At 46.8% G+C, this 22,752-nt stretch overlaps 1 protein-coding gene across 2 annotated transcripts in view; it reads right to left on the bottom strand.

Moving 5' to 3' along the window:
* The window catches only part of COPG2 (coat protein complex I subunit gamma 2), a 341,223-nt gene that overhangs the window by 128,802 nt on the left and 189,669 nt on the right, over positions 1-22,752 (bottom strand). For both annotated transcript variants that reach the window (XM_085653601.1, XM_085653602.1), the window contains one exon: positions 13,742-13,867. In XM_085653601.1, the coding sequence (XP_085509727.1) occupies positions 13,742-13,867 (126 nt within the window). The remainder of the gene's footprint in view (positions 1-13,741; positions 13,868-22,752) is intronic.

Here is a 22,752-nt window from a genome sequence, read left to right as displayed (position 1 = left end):
CAGTGGGATTGGAGCCTGCCCACTGCTTACCATTGGTTGGCTTCTTCGTCACTAGTTTCCTCGCTTCTTTGACCAGTGCGTGTCGGCATCACTTCCTCTTCGTGAGTTCATCCATCCCCTGGAGCATGGCCCAAGTACATTTGTCCTTCCACTGCTTCGCTTTCTGAGCTACTTTTTTCTTTGAGTTCAAGAGCTGCATAGGAGTGTACCTGTCTCCCTCATGTGCCCCAACCCCGCCCAGAGTTGTTGCTTGCCCCCCCTTTCACCTTCCCATCCCTCCGAGTTGTTGCTTGCCCACTCCCACCCTCCAATCCTGCTCCATGTTGCTTGCACTCTTCTGCCCTTCCCCATGTTGTTACTTTCTGACTCCCATCCCGCTCCATCCCTTTGCTTGCCTCCTCCCGTCCCACTCCATCTGTTGCTTGCCCCTTCAACACTGTCCCACAATGTTGTTTGTCACCACCGCCTGTGTTGTTGCGTGCCCCAATCACCTTCCCACCCCACCCCACATTATTGCTTGCCTCCTCCCATACTCATGCCACATCCAGCGTTTTTGCTTGCACCCTCCCATCTTGACCAGTGTTGTTGCTTGCCCCCCTTCCACCTGGGAAATAAAAAGCATTGGAAAAGCCTATGCAACGTATTGTCTTTTTCAATGTTTTTAGCCATGTTTTCTTTTTAAAGGCACTATGAAACAACCACTGCTGGCTGCATCATAGCAATGTTAAAAAAAAAAATCTATATTTTTTAATTCTTGGCCGGAAGCATCTACATGCTCCCTCCCCACCCTCCCACTAGCAATTGTTTTTAAAAAAGTGCTAGGACACGGCCAGCTCTGGCTACATCATAGCATTTGTTTTCGGTTTTAAACTTGTGGCCATGCTGCACAGGAGCAGCACTGCTGCTAAAAATATTGACAAAGCCAATGGCTACTGGCTTTGCCAATTCTTGTTTTCCTTTGGCCTTTCTTGTCCTGGCATAACAATGGAACCCTCACAACTGTCGGTAGCAATATTGTTAATTTGCTGAAGTAGACACCGCAGGGGCAAAAACTTTGTAGATTCTAAAGGGTGAGAGTGGCCCATATCTACACACATAATTTCCATCCTCATAGCTATATATACAGATATATTTTCTCAGCTCGCAGTCTGCAAAATGCAGGACTTTGAAGACTTTATGAAGAGGAGAAGGAAGAGGAACATTTGTTCAAGGTTGTGAATACCTCGGTTACAAGGGTAGTAAAAAGTGCATTGAAGCCTCCTGGGAAGAAACTGCTGCTACTGACTGCTCAGCAGCCAGAACGATTCCTCTGGGGAAGAGGAGGAAGAGGCCCCTGTGACCTCTGAACCCTGGAGGCTATAACCAGCCTCCCAAAGCCAAAGCAAAAGGTCAAGAGAAAAATATTACCCAGGTCACAAGGGTGCCTCCTTCAGGCTAACAGAGGCTTTCTTAGTGAAAGCTAGAGGATCACATGATAATCACACTAGCACTGAGAGACCACTGAAGAGTGACTCAGGAGACCCAGTCACCACAGGAATTGCTTTCCTTATGGGGAAACCTGTGCTTTTTGAAGAGAGACAGGGTACCTCTATGGGGAAATCTGATCACAGGTTTGATGCAGGCAGACTGTGGTGCCCTGCCTTGGCTGCCAAATGACAAGCTAGATCAGAAAAACAGACATCCAGAAAACAGGACTACAGCTAAAGACACATCAGATTGATGGAAAGGCCTTCATGGGACAAAGTGGCACAGGACGCAGCAGGCTAGTCGCACATACCTTGGGACAGTGGAAGAGGCTTGAAAGGAGGGTCTGTGTCACCCACTGGCAGCCCGCAGAGGAGGACTGCTGCGTGTGGAGGGATTGGCACCCCAGCTTGTGCAGTGTGAGGAGGACGGCTGTGAGTTGGTGAGTGAGGAGGTGGGTCGGCCTGCGACAATCCGACACCCATGTGGACTGGTCCTGGGAGGCGCTTGGACTCCCTGGATAAGCGGCAACGCTCGAAAGTGGAAGCGAGCAACCAGGGAGCTGGAACCTGCTGGGAGATCGCTGGTGGTTGTCGCTGGCGGAGAGGTAAAGCCCTCTTGGGCCTGCCGTATTGATTACAGTTCAGCCCACACGCTGAGGCTCGCTGGCTGGAGTTACCGCCCAGGGGAGTGAACACACAGGATCTGTGTGCTGCCTGGACTTCATTAAGACACTGTGAGGTGAGGTCCAGGACTTTGCTGTAGACAGCGGAATTGCCACGTTCAGGTCGGGGAGGCCCTGCTGATTCAAGCTTCTTGATAATGGCCACATGCTGAGGTGCTGAGTGAGACCTGACAGAACATTGGCAAGTTGCATGTAAGGCAATAGTTAATACCTTATCTAAGTGGTACTCACTTGGAAGTGGGACTGCTGGGCTGTGGCTTGAAGAAATGGGGATGAACTAGGTTGACTGCAGTCATATTCACAGAGCAGGATGGGGGCTGACCTCTTGAATTAATTAGACCCCCCCCCATTCTTTGACACCTCTCTTCCTCGTTCCAGCTCCAGCTCTTAAATGCACATGATGCTAAGAGGGACAAGAACACAGGAATAAGCAGCTGTGGTGTGGCCAAGTGACCCGCACACCGGGGCAGAGATGAGAGCCACTGCCCTGATCGCGGCCTCTGGTGCAACGGCGAAAAGGGCAGAGGGACAGCCGAGATGGACACACTACAGTGGAGGAGAGTTCACCTGTCGGAAGACTATAGGATGGGGTGCACAAAGGGGGCGGGTCCTGGAGACAGATGGACGGGAGTCCCCGGTCTCACACAACATATCACAAGATGACAGGTTTGAGGCTCTTGTGCAAGCTATTGAACACTCCAGGTTATCCATGGAGGCAAAAATTGACAACATGGAGACAGAGCTGATGCTTCTTCATAAAGATCATCGGAAACTGTCCGAACGAGTCACTACTGTTGAACATACTTTGGCTGAAGTTCAGCCGGCCACGAACAATTTGACTCAGTAGATGAAGGACTCTGAATAAATGCTTTGCCACCTGGAGAACAGGATGGAGGATGCAGAATGCCGCTCTCACCGCAATAATGTCCGCCTGATAGGCCTTCCGGAGAAGGGCAGAGGGTCAGGATGCTGTGACATTTATAGAGACCTGGCTGAAAGGTTTGGTGCAAGAAGAGTCTCTTTCCCTCCACTTCTCAATCGAGAGGGCCCATAGTGTCCCCTTTAGGAGGCCTGCGCCAGGTGTGGGTCCGCGCCCATTCTTTTTTTAAGTTGCTACACTGTCGGGACACACTCTATGCTACGAGAGACGTCGATGTTAAAAGAGGTCCACATAGGAAACGCAAATGTGATGTTTCCGGACTACACCATTGGGGTGCAACGTCAACGAGTTCCTTCCTGGCGGTGAAGAGACAGCACAGGCAACTGAACATCCAGTACTCCCTTCTCTTTCCTGCAAAATTACGTGTTATAGCGGACGTTAAAACATGCTATTTTGAAACAACGCAGGACACCAGGGACTGGCTGGAATCAACTGGGAAGTTTTCCGGCCCCAGACAAACTGGCCGAGGTGAAGCACGAGGCGACCCAACACTCACAGCTGCGGAGCGAAGACAACAGAAACGCACCCAAACTGTTGGCAGTGCCCAACCTGGAACACATAATTAGGGAGACACAGCAGGCGGTCAGAAAGGCAGAGAGGTTGTCGGACTTGGCTAAAGAGTCAGATAAAGAGAGGCTGTCCATAAGGTCCTCGGATGAGGAGGCCAAATTGGGGTCTGGTATACCCGAAACAGTTTCTTTGCTGCTGCCAGAGGTCATTCCACAGACGGCAAATGGAATTATCTGAGATGTAATGTATTGACGGGGCACGTTGAGTCTCCCTCAATGTGGGTGGAGTTGGTGTGGGAACAGAGGATAGGAGGGTGTGGGAGAGGGTGTATGCAGGCTATATTGGTGGTGAAAGCTGGAATGAGGACCATCTACTAGCCACACAACTGAGAGAACAAGGGTGACTAGGACTTCTCCTTGGTACTGGGCGGGCATGTTGCACTACAGGTCACACTCCCACACTCTTACACACTCTAGGGGATTGCTTTGAGTTTGGGTGTTATGGCACTGGGTTTGGGCAGTTCGCATGGTTGGCGGGGCCGCTCTTTTGGCATTTTATATCAGAGTTGTTGCTGTTTTTAGGTCAATTTGGTGGGTTCGTGTTTGGCTGCGACCGCCTCCGGATGACTCCTTACACTATAATCCGTTACATGAAATTTGTTCCGTATCATTTCTGCACCGGACTCTGCCTATGACATAAGAAACACATTATAACATGGAAGTAGTGAGGATCACGCACCCCCTCTTGTAGCTATGTGGTATACGCTTATCTTAAACGACATAATGTACAACTGCCACTCCTGCAAGAATCTCATCTAAAGCACAGAGTACATTATATTACAACACAAGTAGAGGGGATACATTTACGCCACAAACTACTCCGCTTTTGCCCGAGGGGCGCTGGTCTTGCTCCGCCCGGCTACCCCCTTCTAGTGGAGGAGACGGTAGTGGACACGTAAGGGAGATACATCTTCCTTAAAGGCAGATTGGATGGAAGGTACTTGTTACTGGGCAATATCTACGCACCCAACACAGACCAGGGGCCCTTTTGGAATAAGTTATTCACAATACTATCAAAGTTGTGTGACATACCCTGGATACTAAGGGATGACTTTAACAACGTGCTTGACATGTCACTGGGCTGATCGTTCCCATCAATCAGGGGCACTTCTGCATGTACAAGGGACTCACTGTTAGGGGGTTGGGTTGATGGATGGAGGAATGGTGGATATCTGGAGGCACTGTAATCCTGACACACGGGAATACTCTTTCATATTCCGCACCACACAGATTACATGTCCATCTCGACAGATTTTTAAGTACACCCAACATGCTGCCGTATGTCACTCTGGCAGACTACCTTGGCTGCACACATGTGGACCACAATCCACACTGCGTATCAATAGCATGGTACGCACAGCTCTCCCCGATCAAAACAAGGAGTTTATAACCCACACTACTAGAAGATCTACCCTTCAGGGAATCCCTGCGCACAGCTATTACAGAGTATTTTGCGCATAATGCAGACAAGGCGTCTCCTAGCTTGCAGGAATGGGACGCATTCAAGGGGGTGCTACGGGGCACCTGCCTGGGAAAGGACAGTGGAATGCAGAGACAGATAGAGAAGGAATTCCAGGAAGTGGAGCATACCTTAATGTTACTGGAGACGTGCACGATTTCCGACCTGGAGTGCTCTACACAATATACGACCGCAAAGACAACACATGGAACATTAATGGAAAGTCTGTGGTGCCTTAATTATGAGGCGCACGCCGCTTAGACACTTGCAATGGCAGACCGCTCTGGTACCTTACTTGCGTGGTTGATTCGGCAGCAACAACCACAAACTCCCATTACAGCATTACACTCCCCGGATGGTTCACAAAAATACAGACAGCATGAAATACACAGGGACATTTTTTGACTGCCTTTCCCTCCCTGGACTTACACCCAACCAGTGCGCAGAATTAAACTAGCCAATTTCATTGACTGAAATACAGGGAGCGATTTGCTCCTTAGCATCGGGCAAGGTACCAGATGGTTTCCTGGCGGAGATGAACAAGGCGCACCCCGATCTTTTAGCACCGAGATTGGAGAAAATATAGGAGGAGGCACTGCGTCTAAAGTGTCTTCCAGACTATGTGTGAAGCCACACTAGTAACTCTGTTGAAGCCAGATAGCGACCCCTACAAAGTTCTGGCTAGTATACTAGCGGGCCGTCTGACACCATTGATGCTCAGTTTAATACACGAAGACCAAAATGGGTTTGTCTCAGACCGGCCTACAACACTTAATCTGCGCAGACTGTTCCATGTGATGCCCTATGCCCCTTGAGCCTGGCCCAGTTTTGGCTGTATGGTATTCGATCTAGATAAGGCAATGGACACTGTAGTATGGCCCTTCATCTTCAATGACCTGACCAGATATGGACTGGGCACATATTTTATCACATTAGTGCAGCTACTATATAAAAACCTGGTTGTGAGGGTGAGGATGGGATACATGATGTCCCAACCCATATCAGTGAAAAGAGGCACTAGGGAAGGTTGTCCCTTCTCCCCTCTTCTTTTTCTTCTAGCAATAAAACCACTGGCATTGGCGATGAAAACATCTGCAGCCTCATGGGGGATTCCTCTGGGAACTGAATTACACGCAATCTCATTATATGCGGATGATTTACTACTGTACATTAAAAATGTTGGAGCGGTGCCAGATACCTTCCCTGATATGCTCAATCGCTTCGCACATCTTTCGGGACTGAGTCAATTGGGACAAAACGTGCTTGTTCCCATTCAACCCTACACTGCCAAATCCGATATTCACCATTAATGGGATACCAATTGTATGGGCGGTGTCCATGTTCAGATAGCTGGGTGTTAGAATATACCACACAGAAAAAGATCTACTTGATGGAAATCTCACAAGGGCAATTACCTCTATATCATTGCAGATGATCTTCTGGAAGAAGCTGGCTCTGTCGGTGGCTGGAAGGGTGTCACTCCAAATTCCAGGGTTTCTATATTACTTTACGAACCTACCATTGTACTTACCACGCTCCTTTTTTAGGCCGATTGAACGCAAGTTCCGAGAACGGAAATGGAGCAACACAAGATGTAGGGTGGTGCTAAAAAAATTGTATCTGCATTCGGATCGGGTAGGACTTGCAGTCCCCAACCCAAAGCACTACTACCTAGCATCCCAACTTCAATGGGTGGCATGTTGGGTGGTGGGTAGCTATCTAGACGATACGGCAGGCGATGAAATGGCATATAATGAACACAACATTCTTGCATTGTTTCACCCATTCAGCGAGAAGATTAGCCCTCGCTTCTTGCTGCTGAGTGTAGCATACAGGTGTTCTCACCGTGCATTATACCTCGCTAGATATATTAGACCTTATGCACCTGCTATACCATTGCTGGGGACCATGAGGGGTATCAGACTAACTGTTCGGGCCGATCTTGATGCATGGTATGTGGTGGGCCTACACACCTTTGGTGACCTTTACTTAGATAGAACACTCATCCCATACACGGATATTACACAGGAAGGCGAAATTCCTGCAGGGCACTTCCTCATGCATGCTTCGTGGATAAGCTTACTGCAACGTAGTTGGGGAGACATTACGCAAGAACTGCAAACTAATCTAGTACTCCAATATATATATATACGTTATGGGAAATGGCAGGCACCTCACCCGTTGGTTTGCAGAGGTGCTTCGGTTACACACAACATTAAATCTCACGCCACTGCGGGCGAAGTAAGAATTAGACTTAGGTCGACCATTTACTGACGTAGAATGGAAGGTGATTCTGGCAAGTCCCACCTTGGTCCCCCGCAATGTCAGATTCAAAATAATACAATATGATATATAATACATCTGGCATATTTAACCCCAGAGAAAATCAACCGCCACTTTAATAGAAATGATGCACAGGGTCATCGATGCGCCAGTCGGGATGCACATATCGTGGATATGCTGTGGTCCTGTGGCAAATTAAAGCAATATTGGGAGGGAGTAATACACCATTTAGCTGTTTGCGCTGATAGAATGCTCCGTAACACATGGGAAACACGTGTTTTAGGATTGCTCACACAAGACAAAAAGCATAGAGCCACGAACAGATTTCTAGATCTGGGACGGATGGTGGCCAAAAGACTAATAACAAAGAGATGGAAGTCTAAAGATTCCTCAACGCTAGTGGCCTGGACCCACTCTGTACTTAACTGGGCCAGATTTGAGGCAGCATCCCTCCGGAAGGGGGACATCCTGGCGCTGCGCAAATTTCCCATTGCAGATAGCTGTATACTACTGGCGTTGCAAACAAACCTGCTTCCTGATCCAACTGAGGATTTCTCACAGAATGAGGAGTCAGTAACTACTTGAGGAGCCCAGATAGAACACACAGGGTGGGCTGTAATGTACATGTAGGCATGATTGACAGGACGTTAATGTTTGAGTAACAATGATTTATTTTGGTCTGTGATCTGGAAACATGTGGCGGGAGTCCTGGGGGGGGGGGGGGGGGGGGCGGGGGATGGGAGGAGGGAGCACGGAAACACCTAAAGTTTGGTAATGTTAGTTTTGATTTACAGGTTACAAGTTGTATGTTCATACATAACATGTTTGAGGCTCACGATAATAGCTTCCCCTTCAGTTTCCTCCTTGCTCTTTTATTTGGGACTGCTATGGTTGGTATGTTGAACCTTCGGTCACATCAAGGTACTTATGGGGTAAACATGATTACAATGGGCCTGCAATTGAGTTTTAGGATACAACAACAAAACAAGAAATTAAAAAATGGGGGTGGGATGTACGGGGGGATAACTGCATGTACATGGCCACGTTGGTGTATAATTGATGATGTGGAGGACAACTGGGGGAAATCCCCTGTGGGTGACACTTTAATGGTGGGAGATTTATGTACGTAAGATACAGACAAAATGTATTATTGCAAAAATTAATAAACAGATCAATCAATAAAAAAAAATGCAAAAAAAAAAATCAGGCTGGGCCTAACAAGCGATTATATTTTTGGGAACCACCAACTATGAACTGAGTGATGGCTATTTCTCCTCATCAAAGTGGATCTAAAACTGGAATGATCTAGCAATGTTGGAGGCTGACCGGTTAGTCCAAAGAGGCCTTTTTGGACAACTTTTCCTCAAGGAAATGGGAGTCCTTCTGTGCCTCACAGGACAATTTGCTGGCTTCAATCAAAAAGATCTTTAGGACCAAGATTAGGGGACCCGAGGCAGAATGCACTTCTACCGCATGGCTCTAAAAGCTCAAGCTTTGAAACGAAGACGGTGGCAAAAAAAGGGTCATTTTAGGGGCTTCTTTCCTTTGAGAGGAGCAGAAGGGGATACGGGCCCGAGGAGCCTTAAGGGGAGTGGCTATATCATCAGGTGGTTTCTTCAGTAAGTGTACAAGTTGGGGGTAGAAGTGCGGGGCAGTACTTTGTATGATTTATTTATAGGTGGCAAGAGCTGCCAAGCAATGCCTGGATTCTACAAGTGTGACAGCATTCCAAATACAGTTTCCAACAGCAATGTCGGAGAGCCCTTAAGATCTCCTTATTGTTAAAGAAGACCCTCCTAGATCAGGAAATTTAAGGAGCGCCCCTTTGGTCAATTGTCTGCACTGTGGTGTTTCAAGAAATATTGAGACCACAATAAAATACCTTCAGGCCACAGGAGTGAGATTGCTTGCCTATTTAGAGGATATACTGTTGGTGGATCATGCACAAATCACATTCTCAAGCATCTGGGGATGGCAATCAACCTCTTGCAAGATTCAGGATTTATGATAAATGAGTATGTGAAACATGACGTTCCTGCAGATGATGATGTGCTTTCCATAGGTAAAGAATGTCGAGCGTTTGGAGGCAAAAGAGGAAATTCTTGCAGAAGAAACTAGATTCTCCAGGCAGCTTAAACCTCTTAGAGGATCTACTTTACTCCTCCATTCCATTGATTTTCCTAAACGGCAACACTACAGAGCACTCCAACACCTAAAGGAGAAAAGATCTTACTTATTCAGAGTTGTTGGAGTAGTCCATGGATGTCTGCTCGGAGATGCAGTGATAGCTTAATCATGTAGAGGCAAGCAACAGGACAGCGATCTTCGGCTCAACCCCAAATGTAGTTATCGGGTCGAATACTAGTAAACTAGGCTGAGGAGCTAGAAGTGGAGCATCATCCACACAAGGAAAGTGGTGTGCAGAACTAAGCATGTATATCAATTGTCTGAAACAGCTTACTGCTCCTTTGAGATCAAAAGCATGACCAGGGATCAAGTCAGGTGCGGTGTCCACTGAAGATGGGCTACGTCTCGGCGGTCACATATAATAATCCCCTGGGAAGCACTTGATTAAATTCATTGGCATGACTGGCCAAGAATATTTGCCATTCATCTGGAAAATCAAGTCTCGATGAGGGCAAACTACATTCACAATTAACAGAACAAAAGAGAAGACTGTCTCAGACAAATACACAACTCCAGTTTATGGAGACTGAACAGTTTTTTTGGTCACTCATCAACAAATGCATACCAATTTGATTATCAGCTCCTGAAGTACTTAAGCAGGACACCCGAATTTGGAGGCACACCAAGATAAGCGTTCATGAAAGAGTGTGGTACGGAATGCAACTATGCACTGTTTGCCATAATCACAAGGGTGATGGCCCAAACACATGGGACATCAGCAGATCTGGAACCAATGGCACAGATTTGGAGGTTACAAGCCTTCTTCCCATGTTTTGAATTTTCTTGGAATTCTCAAATCAGTTTTCTCCACATTAAAAATTATCTGATGGACCCTCTGACTTCCAATCATCATTTTGTTATGGAGGGGACTGTACATCTCTTGGCCTGGATGATATAGGAGATGCTGGTCGATCTCGGGCCTATAAAACAGGCTGTGGAATTCTTTCGGAGAGCATGGGTCGACATCACAATTAAATACAGACTGGCATGGAGGAGACGGACTAAGTGTGTGAGACGGGGTCTGGATTCTGTAGGGACAATTTTGTACAGGTCTCGAATTGCTTCTCTGAGTTCGCATCCTCTGGACTGCCTACAGATTGGTGAATGCACTTCGATTGGTGATTTCAGTGGGCCACATCTCAGTGGGCAACATACCAGTGGGGCAGCATACAATGGTTCGCAAGTAAAGAGGAGAAGGCGGGGAGGGAACTCTCCTTTGGGGCCCAGATACTCCCATTTGTAGTTGGGCTGTGAATAAGGTTCTGAACTTGCTTCTTTCAGGGCCTCAAAACGAATACTGAGCAGGAAGTAATTGTAGGTAAAGCCCGGCCGCCATGATTCAGTGCACTGAGTGATGCAGAAGGGGGTCTGAACAGGCGTTCGACAGGATAACTAACCAAGTTTAATACTAATACCCATATGATCTCATGCCCAAATTTTCCGAAGCAGGGTGTAGTGTAGTGTATTAAAAGCTATGAAAAGAGGAGAGGAGCTGCACCCTGCGGGTGTTTTTCAACTAATGATCTCCACCAGGAAGTTGTTTTTGGTCGTCTCCTCCCCAACCGTCGCCTGTTAAGTGCTTTAAGTAATGTAGAAAAATATAATTGGTGTGCTGGTATTTGGGGCAAACTCAGGAAGGGTGACTACGACATCAAAGGCTTCTCTCTTAGGATGCAGATTCAAGAACACTTTGAATGCGACTGGTTACCTCCCTACACATTCAAATAGTCTTGTTTAAGGCAGTTTTGGATGTGGCTTCATTAGTGGTGTGCAAACTTTGCATTTTTATAATCCTCACGTCTGGTCCTGACAGAATGAAAAATTACCAAGCAATAGTGAAGTAAAGCAGGGATTATCCCACCTGGCATATTGTTCATGGTTAACCTCACCTAATGAAGATTTCTACCTTAGGAGTAAGTTTTTTTAATTTGGCATATTTGGTACTGAACAGTTAATTACTATTGTACAGAAACTTGTTTTTTTTTTTTATAACAGACCTTAATTCAGTCATAACATTAGATAGTACATTAGGTTTGTTCTATTCCATTGTATAGGAGCAGACCGGAACTAAAACAAGATTAGTCGCTAGAAGGTTCTGCCAGGGTAAGCTTACTTCACAAGATGAAAGAGGGAGTGGGAAGCCTCATCAGGGATTGCTTAATTGTAATATGTATTTTGATTGGTTGTTTTGGACTACCATTTTCCTTTTGTTTCACGGAAATGTAGTTGAAGGTCTATGTTTAAATGATATAGGGTTTCTTTATGGTGGTTAATAAAGCCACCTCCATATCCTTAATAGAATTTAAATTTCCTATATGATTGTTAGGAACGTTTTCATTCATGCTTCAGCTGTAGCACATGGAGGCTGTCTGAACATGCCTTCCTATCTGCATGTGTGCATTTTCTCTGACCTGGTATTTTTCCTGCTCAAAAGACTCAAATCTCAAGCCCACTGGGATGTGCCTGGCTTTTTTTCTGCAATTGCTCTCTAACAAATTTCTACCACTTCCACTCACAAGTCTATGGGGAGAAAGTCAATCTGTGGCAGTGGTTAATTGACTGATGGGCACAAAGCTTTATCCCTGAGTGAAGTTCATTGTATCTTCTCGACCCCTACAATCAGTGCCTGCCCTGGTGCTTCCCATGACTGTCAAAAACATTTAAAACCTGCCTGACAAGACGAGAGCTGAAGCACTGAGGAGGACAGGCTGCTTGTCCCCTTCCTAACACTTCCTGTAGATGTGAACAGAGATACTGAGATCTGCCCAATAAAAACAACAACCTGGAAAATGGACCATTTGAAATATATGGGCCATATAGACATCCATACCATTTGGTGCACTCTCTCTTTTATGGTTCGCTGTGAGGAAAGGCAAGGAAGACGCGCTTTGAATCAATTGGACAGCAAAATGTATTTCAAAATCGGCACACTTCGATTACACATTTGTTTTCTGTCCAGTGCACACAATGTTAGATATACTGTTAGATGAACTTAACTACTGAGCCAGTACTTAAGTTCATCTTTTACATTTGAAGAAGCTCTATCTATTTGTACTGAGGAAGGCATGGGTCACTTGCAGAAACCTGTCCTGCTCTGACTCCCAATGCAAGACACAGGTGTAGAAATGTGGTGTGGTTGCTGCTGCTGTACCCTCCACAGAAAAAGAGGAGGTGGACTGTAATTAGTGGAACGTGTTGCCCAAGTCTACATGGGAACAGGCCTGAGACCCCCACTGATAGACACCTGGTTGACAAGGAAGAGTCCCCTAATATTGGAGGGATTTCTCCGCAGCAACCCAAAATAATCTATAAGCAAGAACACCATTATTCCATACAGATTGACTTGGGTGAGCTCACTCACGTACTCTGCCCTGGTTCCACAGGCCATAAAACCTAGCACCCGTATTCCAGCACAAGGCAGGTTGAGTTAATTTCTGGGTGATGTGAGAGTATGGATTAGAGGACACAGAATTCCCACATGATATACCCTAGTAGATATTTCTTTTGAGCCAATACCACCTGTACATGAGTCAATGGAGTTTTAATACTGAACTCTGGTTTACATGGCAGTTGCAGTGCACATGATGGGACTGCACTGTATCAAGAGGACTTTTTTTTTTATTGTGAACCTAAGTTGCATCCCGGAGAATCTTTTTGGTCTTATTTTGCTCAGATGTTCTACATTGTTCCTAACCTGTGTGGAGTCTTTTTTTGGTATATTCTTTGTGTTACTGTGAGTGTGTGTGTGTGTGTGTGTTGCAAAAGTATTTTACACATTGCCTCTTTAGATAAGCCCGACTACTCTGTGCCAAGCTACCAATTAGTGAACATAGGTTATCTTTTAGTTTATCTAGATTACCCTGACTAGGGTGGTGGTTCCTGCCTGGCCTGGGTGCATAACTCAGCCAACCAGCGATCCCAATTCTAAAAAGGATGAAAAGTACATAGGCACTCACCAATTCTCTTGTATACTGGCTTCACAGCAAATCTGCAAAAATGTATTTATGGCACACAAAAATATTGTGTTATGTCCCATTAATGCAGATGTGTGTCATATGTGATGAGGACTTAAAGAATCAACACAATTAACTGTAATCTTTAAAGGGTTATCAATACCAGAAATCAATTCTTTAAGCAAACAAAACCAAATTTACCAGTTTTCTGTTCAAAGAACGGCAGGGTGGCCAGCGGAACAGTCTTCATGTCAAAAGGTTTTTCTGTAGGCTCCAGCGTGTACTGATGCAGGGCCTTCTCCATTCCAAGCACAGACACAGTGAGCCCTGCAAAACAAGCTGTTGTTAATTGCACATGCCTCAGAGAAAGGACCCTTTGTGCTTGGAAGAAACTACGACAATGGATAAAAATGCATTCCCTTCCTCCAACGCCTTTTCTCAGGAAAAAATACAAAGACAATCACAGGACAAAAACGAATTGAAAAATATTGAAACCAGAGAAACCTCCCCTGGCTCTGCTCCGAGTAGATGGTACAGCGGGGCTTGAATAACAAGCATAACCGGAGAAAAGGAGTGGTTAGCTAGCCCAAGCCTCCTAATAAAAGTAATAATGTCATAAGCAGATATAAACTTAAGCCAGTCAGGGTCTGTTATCTTTTCCCTGAGACCTGCAATATTCCAGCTCAGGAAAGAAAGGGGGCACCTAGCGCTTGTGAAAGCCATGGAACCAGACCTTGATTGGGCAACGGGCCCGGTACTGTGCACCGGTTAGGGCAAAGACAATGATTTTACCAATGCCACTTGTATACATTTTAGGGAATTATTTAACCTATGTCCATAGCACAGCCAAGTAGATTATATATGGAGATTCTAATGCTAAACTCATTGTAAATATCAAGGACCTGGGCATTAAGGGTCCAGTGATACTACACATAGTTAATGTGAGTAGAGGGATAAAGCGGGGTCTTTATTTACTGGATCATGACTTAATGTACTTGGTTTGTTTATTTAAAGGGGATAGAGCAGCTTTACCCACTTACAGAGAGCGCTGGGGCCTCTACAATAGATTCTATTTTTACAACTCAAAACTTTCTTTCCTGCTTCTACAGTTCTCATTGGAGGGCGCGGGGGGAGTTCAATGTCCATTGGACATTTTCCGGTTAGCAAGGTAAATTCCCCGGTCGCTGCTATTGATATCTCCCAACACTCCAGTAACAAATTAACATTGGTATGGTTTCTTAAGGAACCTAGGGCTACCCTTTGTCTTATGGTGAAGAAACATCTGTCATCTTTTTTGGGCTGCTTAGCTGAGGAGAGTGGTGAAGTTCTTTTAGATTATTTTAGCTTGCTATGTGCCAGTATCAACAGCCACTTAATGAAACCAATTTCAACTGCTCCAAAATGACCACAGCAGTTTGATGGGTTCTGCTCAGCGGCTAATCGCCGTTTCAGTAGGGCTCTTTTGCAAGAATCCTGGGGTCCCCGAGTAAGTACGTGAGGCAAGGAAATTTTATAAACTCACCCTCAGGAGCAGGAAGCACTCTATTAAATAAGGAGTGGGCACAGCTTGCGGCTTGGATTCTGTTAATAGGGCTAAGCTTTGGCTTATGTTCTTGGATATGCACATAGAGGTCACCCTTGTAAATACCTTATACAATTATAAAAGAATTTAACTAGCAAAGTGCATTATGGGTCAGCCGGTGAAATCTCAGATACTTTTCCTTTGGCTCACGGGGTACAATAGGGGTGTATTTTGGCACCTCCTTTGTTTATTTTATACATCAACAACTTATTCCCTGACTTGGATGCCAGTTCTGGAGATGTTCCCAAAATCACCAACATCTTGGCACTGGCGTTACTTTACGCCAATGATGCAGTATTGTGGCCAGGGACCCGAAAGCTTTTCGCAGCTTTGCAGAATCTTTTTTTTCGTTCATGGGTAACCCTGATTTAGCAACACACTTCAGGAAATGTCATATTATGGTATGTGGCCCAGGGAAGAGAAGCATGGCGTCCTTGACAGTTGAGGGTCAGACCTTGAGCTGTGTGAGCAACTTTTATCATCTTGGGGTTACCTTCAATTTGCGGGGGTTCATAGCAGCCTCAGAATAATATCTTGCACATGAAGCTCAGCAGGGCTCATTTGAATTCCTTACAGCCCAGTTTCAGGGCTCAATCCCTCCATTTTCATAAACGTATAATCAACCATGAGTCCCCAGCGGCCATGCACAGCGCAGAGATTTGGAGATATCTAAATCCTTCCACTCTGCAGACTGCGCAAAATTGCATCTGCAGGCAATTTTTCAGTCTCCCACCATCTATCTTCCCTTTTATTTTACACTCTGAGCTGAACCTACCCTATGTTTCTGAAAAGATCAAATTGGCCTCACTGTTGTTGCGGGTTAGTGTTTGGACAAACATCAAGGCAAGTTTTAACAAGGAGGTAATTTTAGATTGTCTTGAACATGAGAGGCCCATCTATTCCTTGGTTGCACCATGTATAGAGGACTTTTAATGAATTAGGTTTGTCCGATTAATTGTCTGCACCACATACTACAGTTAAGTCAGATAAATCACAGGTAAAAGACAAGCTTAGGGGTTTTTGCGAGAATCAATGACTTGACCTGGAATATGACAAGTATTCTGTGAAGGATTACATCGTAACCTTAGCTTCGCCAGATCCAGTGTTTCGTCTTACCCTGGAACTTAATAGATGAGAGAGATCACTTCTTTTTCATTTTAGAGCAGGTTATGTGTTCAGGAACAAGCCCATTAATGGGGGAACTAGTTTACCCGTTTGCCCCTGTCGCGGAGTCTCAACACAATCAATGTTACACTTTGGTTTTTTGTACGTTTTACAGGTATTATATTATCCTTTTCTTAAACGTATTTTAAAATGTTTAAGATTTGTGTACTGTACTAAAGCCCTACTGTATCTGCAGCATCTTGATAGCCCATATGTGTGTTTTAGTGTCTGTTCTTTTTTTTTAAATCAGCCTTAAAGTGTAGAAAGTCAATATAATGATATTAAGCCGCTTTTATTGACTGTGTGCATTCTTTAACGAACAGATGTTGTTTCTGTCCCTTGATTGTAATTACGGATACTAATGCACTTTGGAGATATGAATTTTAATTGCATTCGTTTTGGTTATATCTTAATTTCTTGTTTTAGTAATCATGAGGTATTAGCTTTATCTTTTTTGGTTGGTACAATGGAATAAAGATGGTCTTAATTGAAATTGAAAAATAGTTTTTGAAAGGTTTCAATCAAGTTTCAACAGGTCACACAATCCCTTGACAGTTGTAATCAACAACTAATGTAACCAACAGATATATTAGTGGAAAGAGGGAATCTTACAGTTTGGCACAAGGCCATAAAAGATCCTTCCTACAGCACCATGGTTCACCCACTATCAGTTTATAGAACCATTCTGTTTATTAAAGTAGATCCATAGAGTCGTTAACACAGCTGAGCGCCTACAACCACTGGCCAGCAGCGTATATCAGATACCAGAGCCATTAACCGCTATGCGCCTATATATCAGAGGCCGGCAGCGATATAAGGATCATTTGTTATTGGACCAAAACCACCAAAAGGAAACTAATAGTGTGACTACCACCTCCCAATCCCTCCCTCTCCCTAGTCCTCTACACCAGAAGCCTAACCGCAGTAAGCATGAGTAGTGAGCAGTCATTTTAAATAATGTGTTGGCAGTCAGTTTCCACTTGGGGTGATGACAGCAACCCTGCGCCGTGAACTGTCAGTTGCCGCAATATTTTCAGGTATTTGGGACATGTGACCTCTCGTAGTTCCGTCGAGAGGATCTGAAAGAAGTGGGCCCATAGCTCTGCAGCTCTGCATATGCCTCCCGTTTATTCTCTGCCACTAGGGACATGTGCTCCATCGTTAATGTTAACCAAAGCTTGTTTAACCATGCTGTGTGATCAGGAATGGTCGTTGTGCCCCACAGAGCCAAAATCACTTGACACGCAGCCAGCAGCGCTAGGGGCATCTGTCGGCCTGCAAGGGAAAGTCAGAGGGTTCGGTAGACCCAAGAGTGTATGCTGGAAAGCGCGGAATAGCAGTGTCGAATTCTGTACCTATGCCAGCCAGTATGCGCTCCCAAAAGAGCGTTAGTTTTGTGCAGGGCTATAGCAAATGCACTAGAGAACCTGTTTTTCTGCACCCCCTCCAGCACTTCTCTGAGCGCTCTTAGTCCAATCTATGAATGCGTGCAGTTGTAAGATAAGCAGTAGGCTAGCAGCTTGTAAGCCGTCATCCCAGCAACACTATGGGCCGTGTGATGTGCTCTGAGTGGATGTCTGCCCATTCTTTATCTGAGAGTGCACGCCCCAGTACCTCCTCCCATTGCCGTTGGCCCGTGGTTCGGCCTCCGTCTTGCCCCTTGGATAGCATCGCATAGAGATCAGAGATGAGATGTTAGTCATCCTCTTTGCGGACCAGCCATTTTTCAAAGACCATTTGCGGGCGAGCAGCCACTTTCTTAGATTCAGGGTTGGTTACCCAGTGTCTTAGTTGGAGGCAGTGAAATGTATCAGCCTGGGGGAGTGAGTAATCTTGTTGCAATTGTTTGAAGGGTATGATCCCTTTGGGGTCGGCTAAAAACCCAACCCGTTTGCATCCATGTTCCTTCCACCTACTAAACACTTCTGAGTTGCATCCCGGGGGGGGGGGGGGGGGGGGGGGGGGGGAAATCGGGGTTGTCCACTATAGGGAACATCAGTGAAGGGAACAATGTCAATCCTTTCTCCGCAGCTACTCTATCCCGTACTTTCAGTGTTGATGTTATTGGGGAGGAATACAGGCCACCACGCTCTATGTTTGCCTGGTACACAGGCTTCCCACCAAATATTCCCCTCACGACTGTCTGATCCACGAAGGACCAATGTTTTTCAGAAAGAGGACAGTTCCATTCCACTAAGTAGCGGAGGTGAGCCGCCTGTAGGTAACGGTGGACTAAGGGAAGCCCTAGGCCGGCCTACCATTTGGGCTGTGCTAGTTGAGATATCGGCAGACGCGGCTTCATATAAACTTATCAATAGCTAGTTGTAGAGTGCCTTCAGAGGAGGAACAAGCGGAAAAGTTTGAAAGATGTAGAGTATGCGTGGGAGTACTGTCATCTAGTCTAGCATTTTATTCGTCTGGTCAACGAGTGCTGTATAGTTTATTGCCAGGGTCTTTGGGATGGTAGGAGCAAGTAGGATGCCCAGGTATGCAAGGATAGCGATGCCCATTCCAGGGGAAACCTGTTTCGCATCGTATCTTCTTCATGGGGGGAACCAATAAGTTCAGGATTTGCTATTTATTTAAATTAACTTTGAACCTTGAGATTTCCCCGAAGATCTGCAGCTAGTCTAATAAAGCCCGCAGTGATGTAATCGGTTTCGCCAGTGAGAGAATGACATTGTCTGCATAGAGACTAATAGTGTGGGTGTCCGCTCCAAACCAGATACCCTCGATCTGCAGATCATCTCGGACACGATGCGCCAGAGGCTCCACGTAGAGCACAAAAAGAAGGGGGGACAGCGGGCAGCCTTGCCGGGTGCCTCGGGCAATCAGGAACGTATTGGAAGACTTTCTGTTGACTCAAACAAATGCTCTCGGGTGCTGTAAATGCAGCTTACCCTTTTTATAAATGCTTCCCCAAACCCGAAATGGCGCAGCGTATCGAAAAGGTAAGTCCATCGAACACGATTGAACGCTTTTTCAGCATAGATAGATAGGAATAGGAACAACGCTTCTCTACGAGACCTATGGGTGACGTCCATGACGTGTAAGAGTCTTTTGGTGTTGTCTCCCCCTTGTCTTATTGGGATGAAACCAGCTTGAGCTGGATCCAGTAGACCGGTCATCAGCGGATTCAGACGGGCCACCAGTATTACGGCGAAGAGCTTGGCATCGATCTGGAGTAAGGATATGGGGCAGTATGACCCACAGTCTCTGGGATCCTTTGACAGTTTAAGAATCACTGAGATAGAGGCTTCCTCCATGGAGTCAGTGAGTGTACCTGTGTCAAGGAAGGAATCAAATAAAACGCATCAATAGTGGGGCTAATTCCTGGCAGAAAGCTCTATAAAATTGCGACGTGAAGCTGTTCGGGCCCAGTGTTTTATGCATCTTAAGGCGTGCAATTGCTGCAATTACGTCTTCGATTTGTATCGGTTGATCTAATTGGGATGCAATAGCCTCTGGCAGGCAGGTAACAGGGCTTCCGTGTAGGTAGGCATTTGCGTCTGAATCGGAGTATAGGGCCCGATAGAAGCTCTTAAAAGCCTCTACTATTTGCCTGTCTGAATATACCTCCTTCCCTGAAATCTGCTTGACCGAGGTTACCGAGGCCGCTATAGTTTTAGCTCGGAGCCTAAGCGTGAGCATATGCCCGCAGCGATCCCTGCTCAGATAGAACTTATGTCGGAGCCTGAGAAGGGCATACTCCGCCCTGTCCACGTGCAGCAGTTTCAATAGGAGCCTTTTCTTTTCCAGTTCTCTCCAAACTCTAGGTGCCCCAGATTGTTTGTGTATTGTCTCCATCTCTGCCAATTCTTATTCTAATTTCTGGCGTTTCTGCCGACGCAAGGGATTTTCGGCCGCTGAGACTGCGATTAACTCCCCCCTCATCACTAGCTTTAACGCATCCCAAACCGCTCCAAGAGAGGTATTCCTTACGTCGTTGGTATGGAGATATTCCAAAAAGCTTAATACGACCGGGGATTGTAATAGCCCCTCGCGTAGCCGCCATCTAGAGGGGCTCAGATGTGAGTCATCTGCTTGCACTGTAATCGTGATCATGGCATGGTCCGAAAGGTATCTAATTCTAGTCGACAGTGCGGGTGATGCTAAAAAGTGGTCTATGCAGGCATATGACTTATGTGCCGCTGAATAGAAGGTGTAATCTCGTGTCCCTGGGTGATGGCGGCGCCAAGTGTCATGGAGGCCACTCTCTGCCAGCAAACGCGAGCCTTCAGCTGAAAAGGCCCCCCGTCTGCTCAGAGCGCTGACACAAGCAGTCTACCACGGGGTCCATGACCAGGTTGCTGCCCCCCCCCCCCAGAACTGCTTGTGCGTCACGGGCGTAGATATTTGCTAGTGTGAAGGAGATGGTGCCCTAGTGTACTCTAACCGCTAAGTGGTGCCCTTTTACCTCTGTTATTGTTGAGGTTATCTTGCCACTGAATTTCCGGCCCAGGATAATGGCGACTCCATTCTTTTTTGTGTGGCATGAGGACCAGAGCTGGTGAGGGAACCATCGGGAACGCATGCGCTGCAGCGCCTTTAGCAGTAGGTGTGTTTCTAGTAGTAAGTAGATCTCCCCCACCTGAGCTCTCAAGCAAGGAAAAGAACGCCGTGTGTTTCACTGGGTGATTGAGGCCTCGGACATGGAGGCTCACGATCTTCAGGTCCCTGCTCATGGCTTACTTATAGTATTGTATATGCAGCACTGCAAATACTAGGATCGAGACTGCATAAGTGTGACAGGCCTTGCGGCTCTTCTTCCAGCTACTGCTGTGGGGCCCTGCCTGAGACTGGTGCGGAGGAAAAAGGAAAGAAGCAAACAAGAAACGGAAGCCCCAAAACCCCCAAACTATACAGTTCGTGTGAACGTTTCTTGAAACTAGAATCAACATCAGTTCTTCGACGTAGGAGATCACAATGAGGGTGTCAGCCTGTCTGGGCATCAGTCTGTCTGGGCATAGGTGTCTCTAGAACCTCCTTCTCTTGGAAAGTCTTCATGGTTATGGTCATGAAAGAGTGGTTCGCAGAGTGAGTTTGCCCCTCTGGAGCCACTAGTAATGCATCCGACTGCTGGTATTGCTTTCCAGCTCAGGAGCGGTTTAGCAGTCCTGGTAAACCAGTGAGCGTAGTGAGCACCGCCTGTCTTTCCTTCGCCATCGTCTCGCTGTCTGGTTTATGATTCGAGGAAGGTTTCCAGACTTTGTGCTAGCGATGCTGCTTGCCACGAGTACCCTCAGGGTGTTTGCTGCCTTCCTCCTGCATCCTCTCTTCTGGCAGACCCAAGACCTCCAACTCTTCTTTGAGGGGGTGAGGTCTCGAGCATTCGCACCATCTCAATAGTGTGGGCACTGGAAGGGCTGTACACCCCAAAAGATTCTGGTGGCACTGGGTACTTGGCCTCCTTTCATTTGAGGAATAGGAGAGTACCCAGGTCCGATTTATTTGCTTCCTCCCTACCACTGCTCCTCTGCTGCCTCCCAATGAGGATGGCCTGCTTTGTTCCCTACTTGGCACTGGCACGAGTTCTGCTCAATCACCCTAGGCCTTCACTGGGGCTACTGGCCCTGTGTGTAAGGGAGGCACTGGGCCCGTATGCTGTCTTGTGCCTGCTCTCCTCACCAGCTCCGCAGTGTTGCGCCTCAGGCCCCGCCAGTACCACTCCGCACCTTTACCGGGTTATCGCCTTTCAGGGGCCGAGGCAGAGAGGAAGCACCATCTTGTGTTTCTTTACGCTGCTCTGGGCTTATGGCGGCTTGTCCTGCTCTCAGATCAGCCCGCCAACCACTGGCTCCCTCGCAGGGGGTGACAACTCTCAGCCGCTGCCCAGGACGGGCCGCCTACATGAGTGATCCTCTTTGTGGCTCACCACTTTGCAAAATGCGCTGGCGCGGGTAGGGGCACTCCGCTGCACCGGCTGCTTCCCCCTTCATGTAACTCTCTCCTGACTGGGAGCGGCTGCATCTTCGGCACACACCTCTTATGGGGATATTTTGGCTTCTGTTCAGGCCACCCGCAGGTCCCGACGCCCTACATGGGCACCGCTGGGCTGGCACGGGGGCGAGCAGCCCTCAGTCGTCTGGACCTACCGCTCTCCCGCAGCGTCTCCTCCTCCATGGATGTTAGGGCCGTTCCTCCACCCTCCTTCACGAGGCTCAGGACGGTGCCTCCTGCCCTCTGGTAGCCTTCTCCATTTCAGCATAGGTTGCTGGTTGGGTCCAGCATGACACCCCAGCGCTGGTGCCCGGTGGGAGGAGGCTATGAACTTGCTAATTGTCAGTGGTGTCGGAGAGACTCTGAGACACGTCTCATCCGACCGCCATCTTGGCCACGCTGATCCACTATCAGTTTAAATGAAAAACGCAAGAATCTACAAAGGCTGGAGTCAGGGGTGTGGAATTCAATAAAATATCTACTTGCTTCATAAATCTACTTGTCCTGTAACAAAATCCACTTCTCC

Source organism: Triturus cristatus, chromosome 4_1, assembly GCF_964204655.1.
Source record: "Triturus cristatus chromosome 4_1, aTriCri1.1, whole genome shotgun sequence".
Lineage (NCBI taxonomy): Eukaryota > Metazoa > Chordata > Amphibia > Caudata > Salamandridae > Triturus > Triturus cristatus.
The sequence above is the reverse complement of the archived record's forward strand: the minus strand, read 5'-3'. Positions and strand labels throughout refer to the sequence as shown.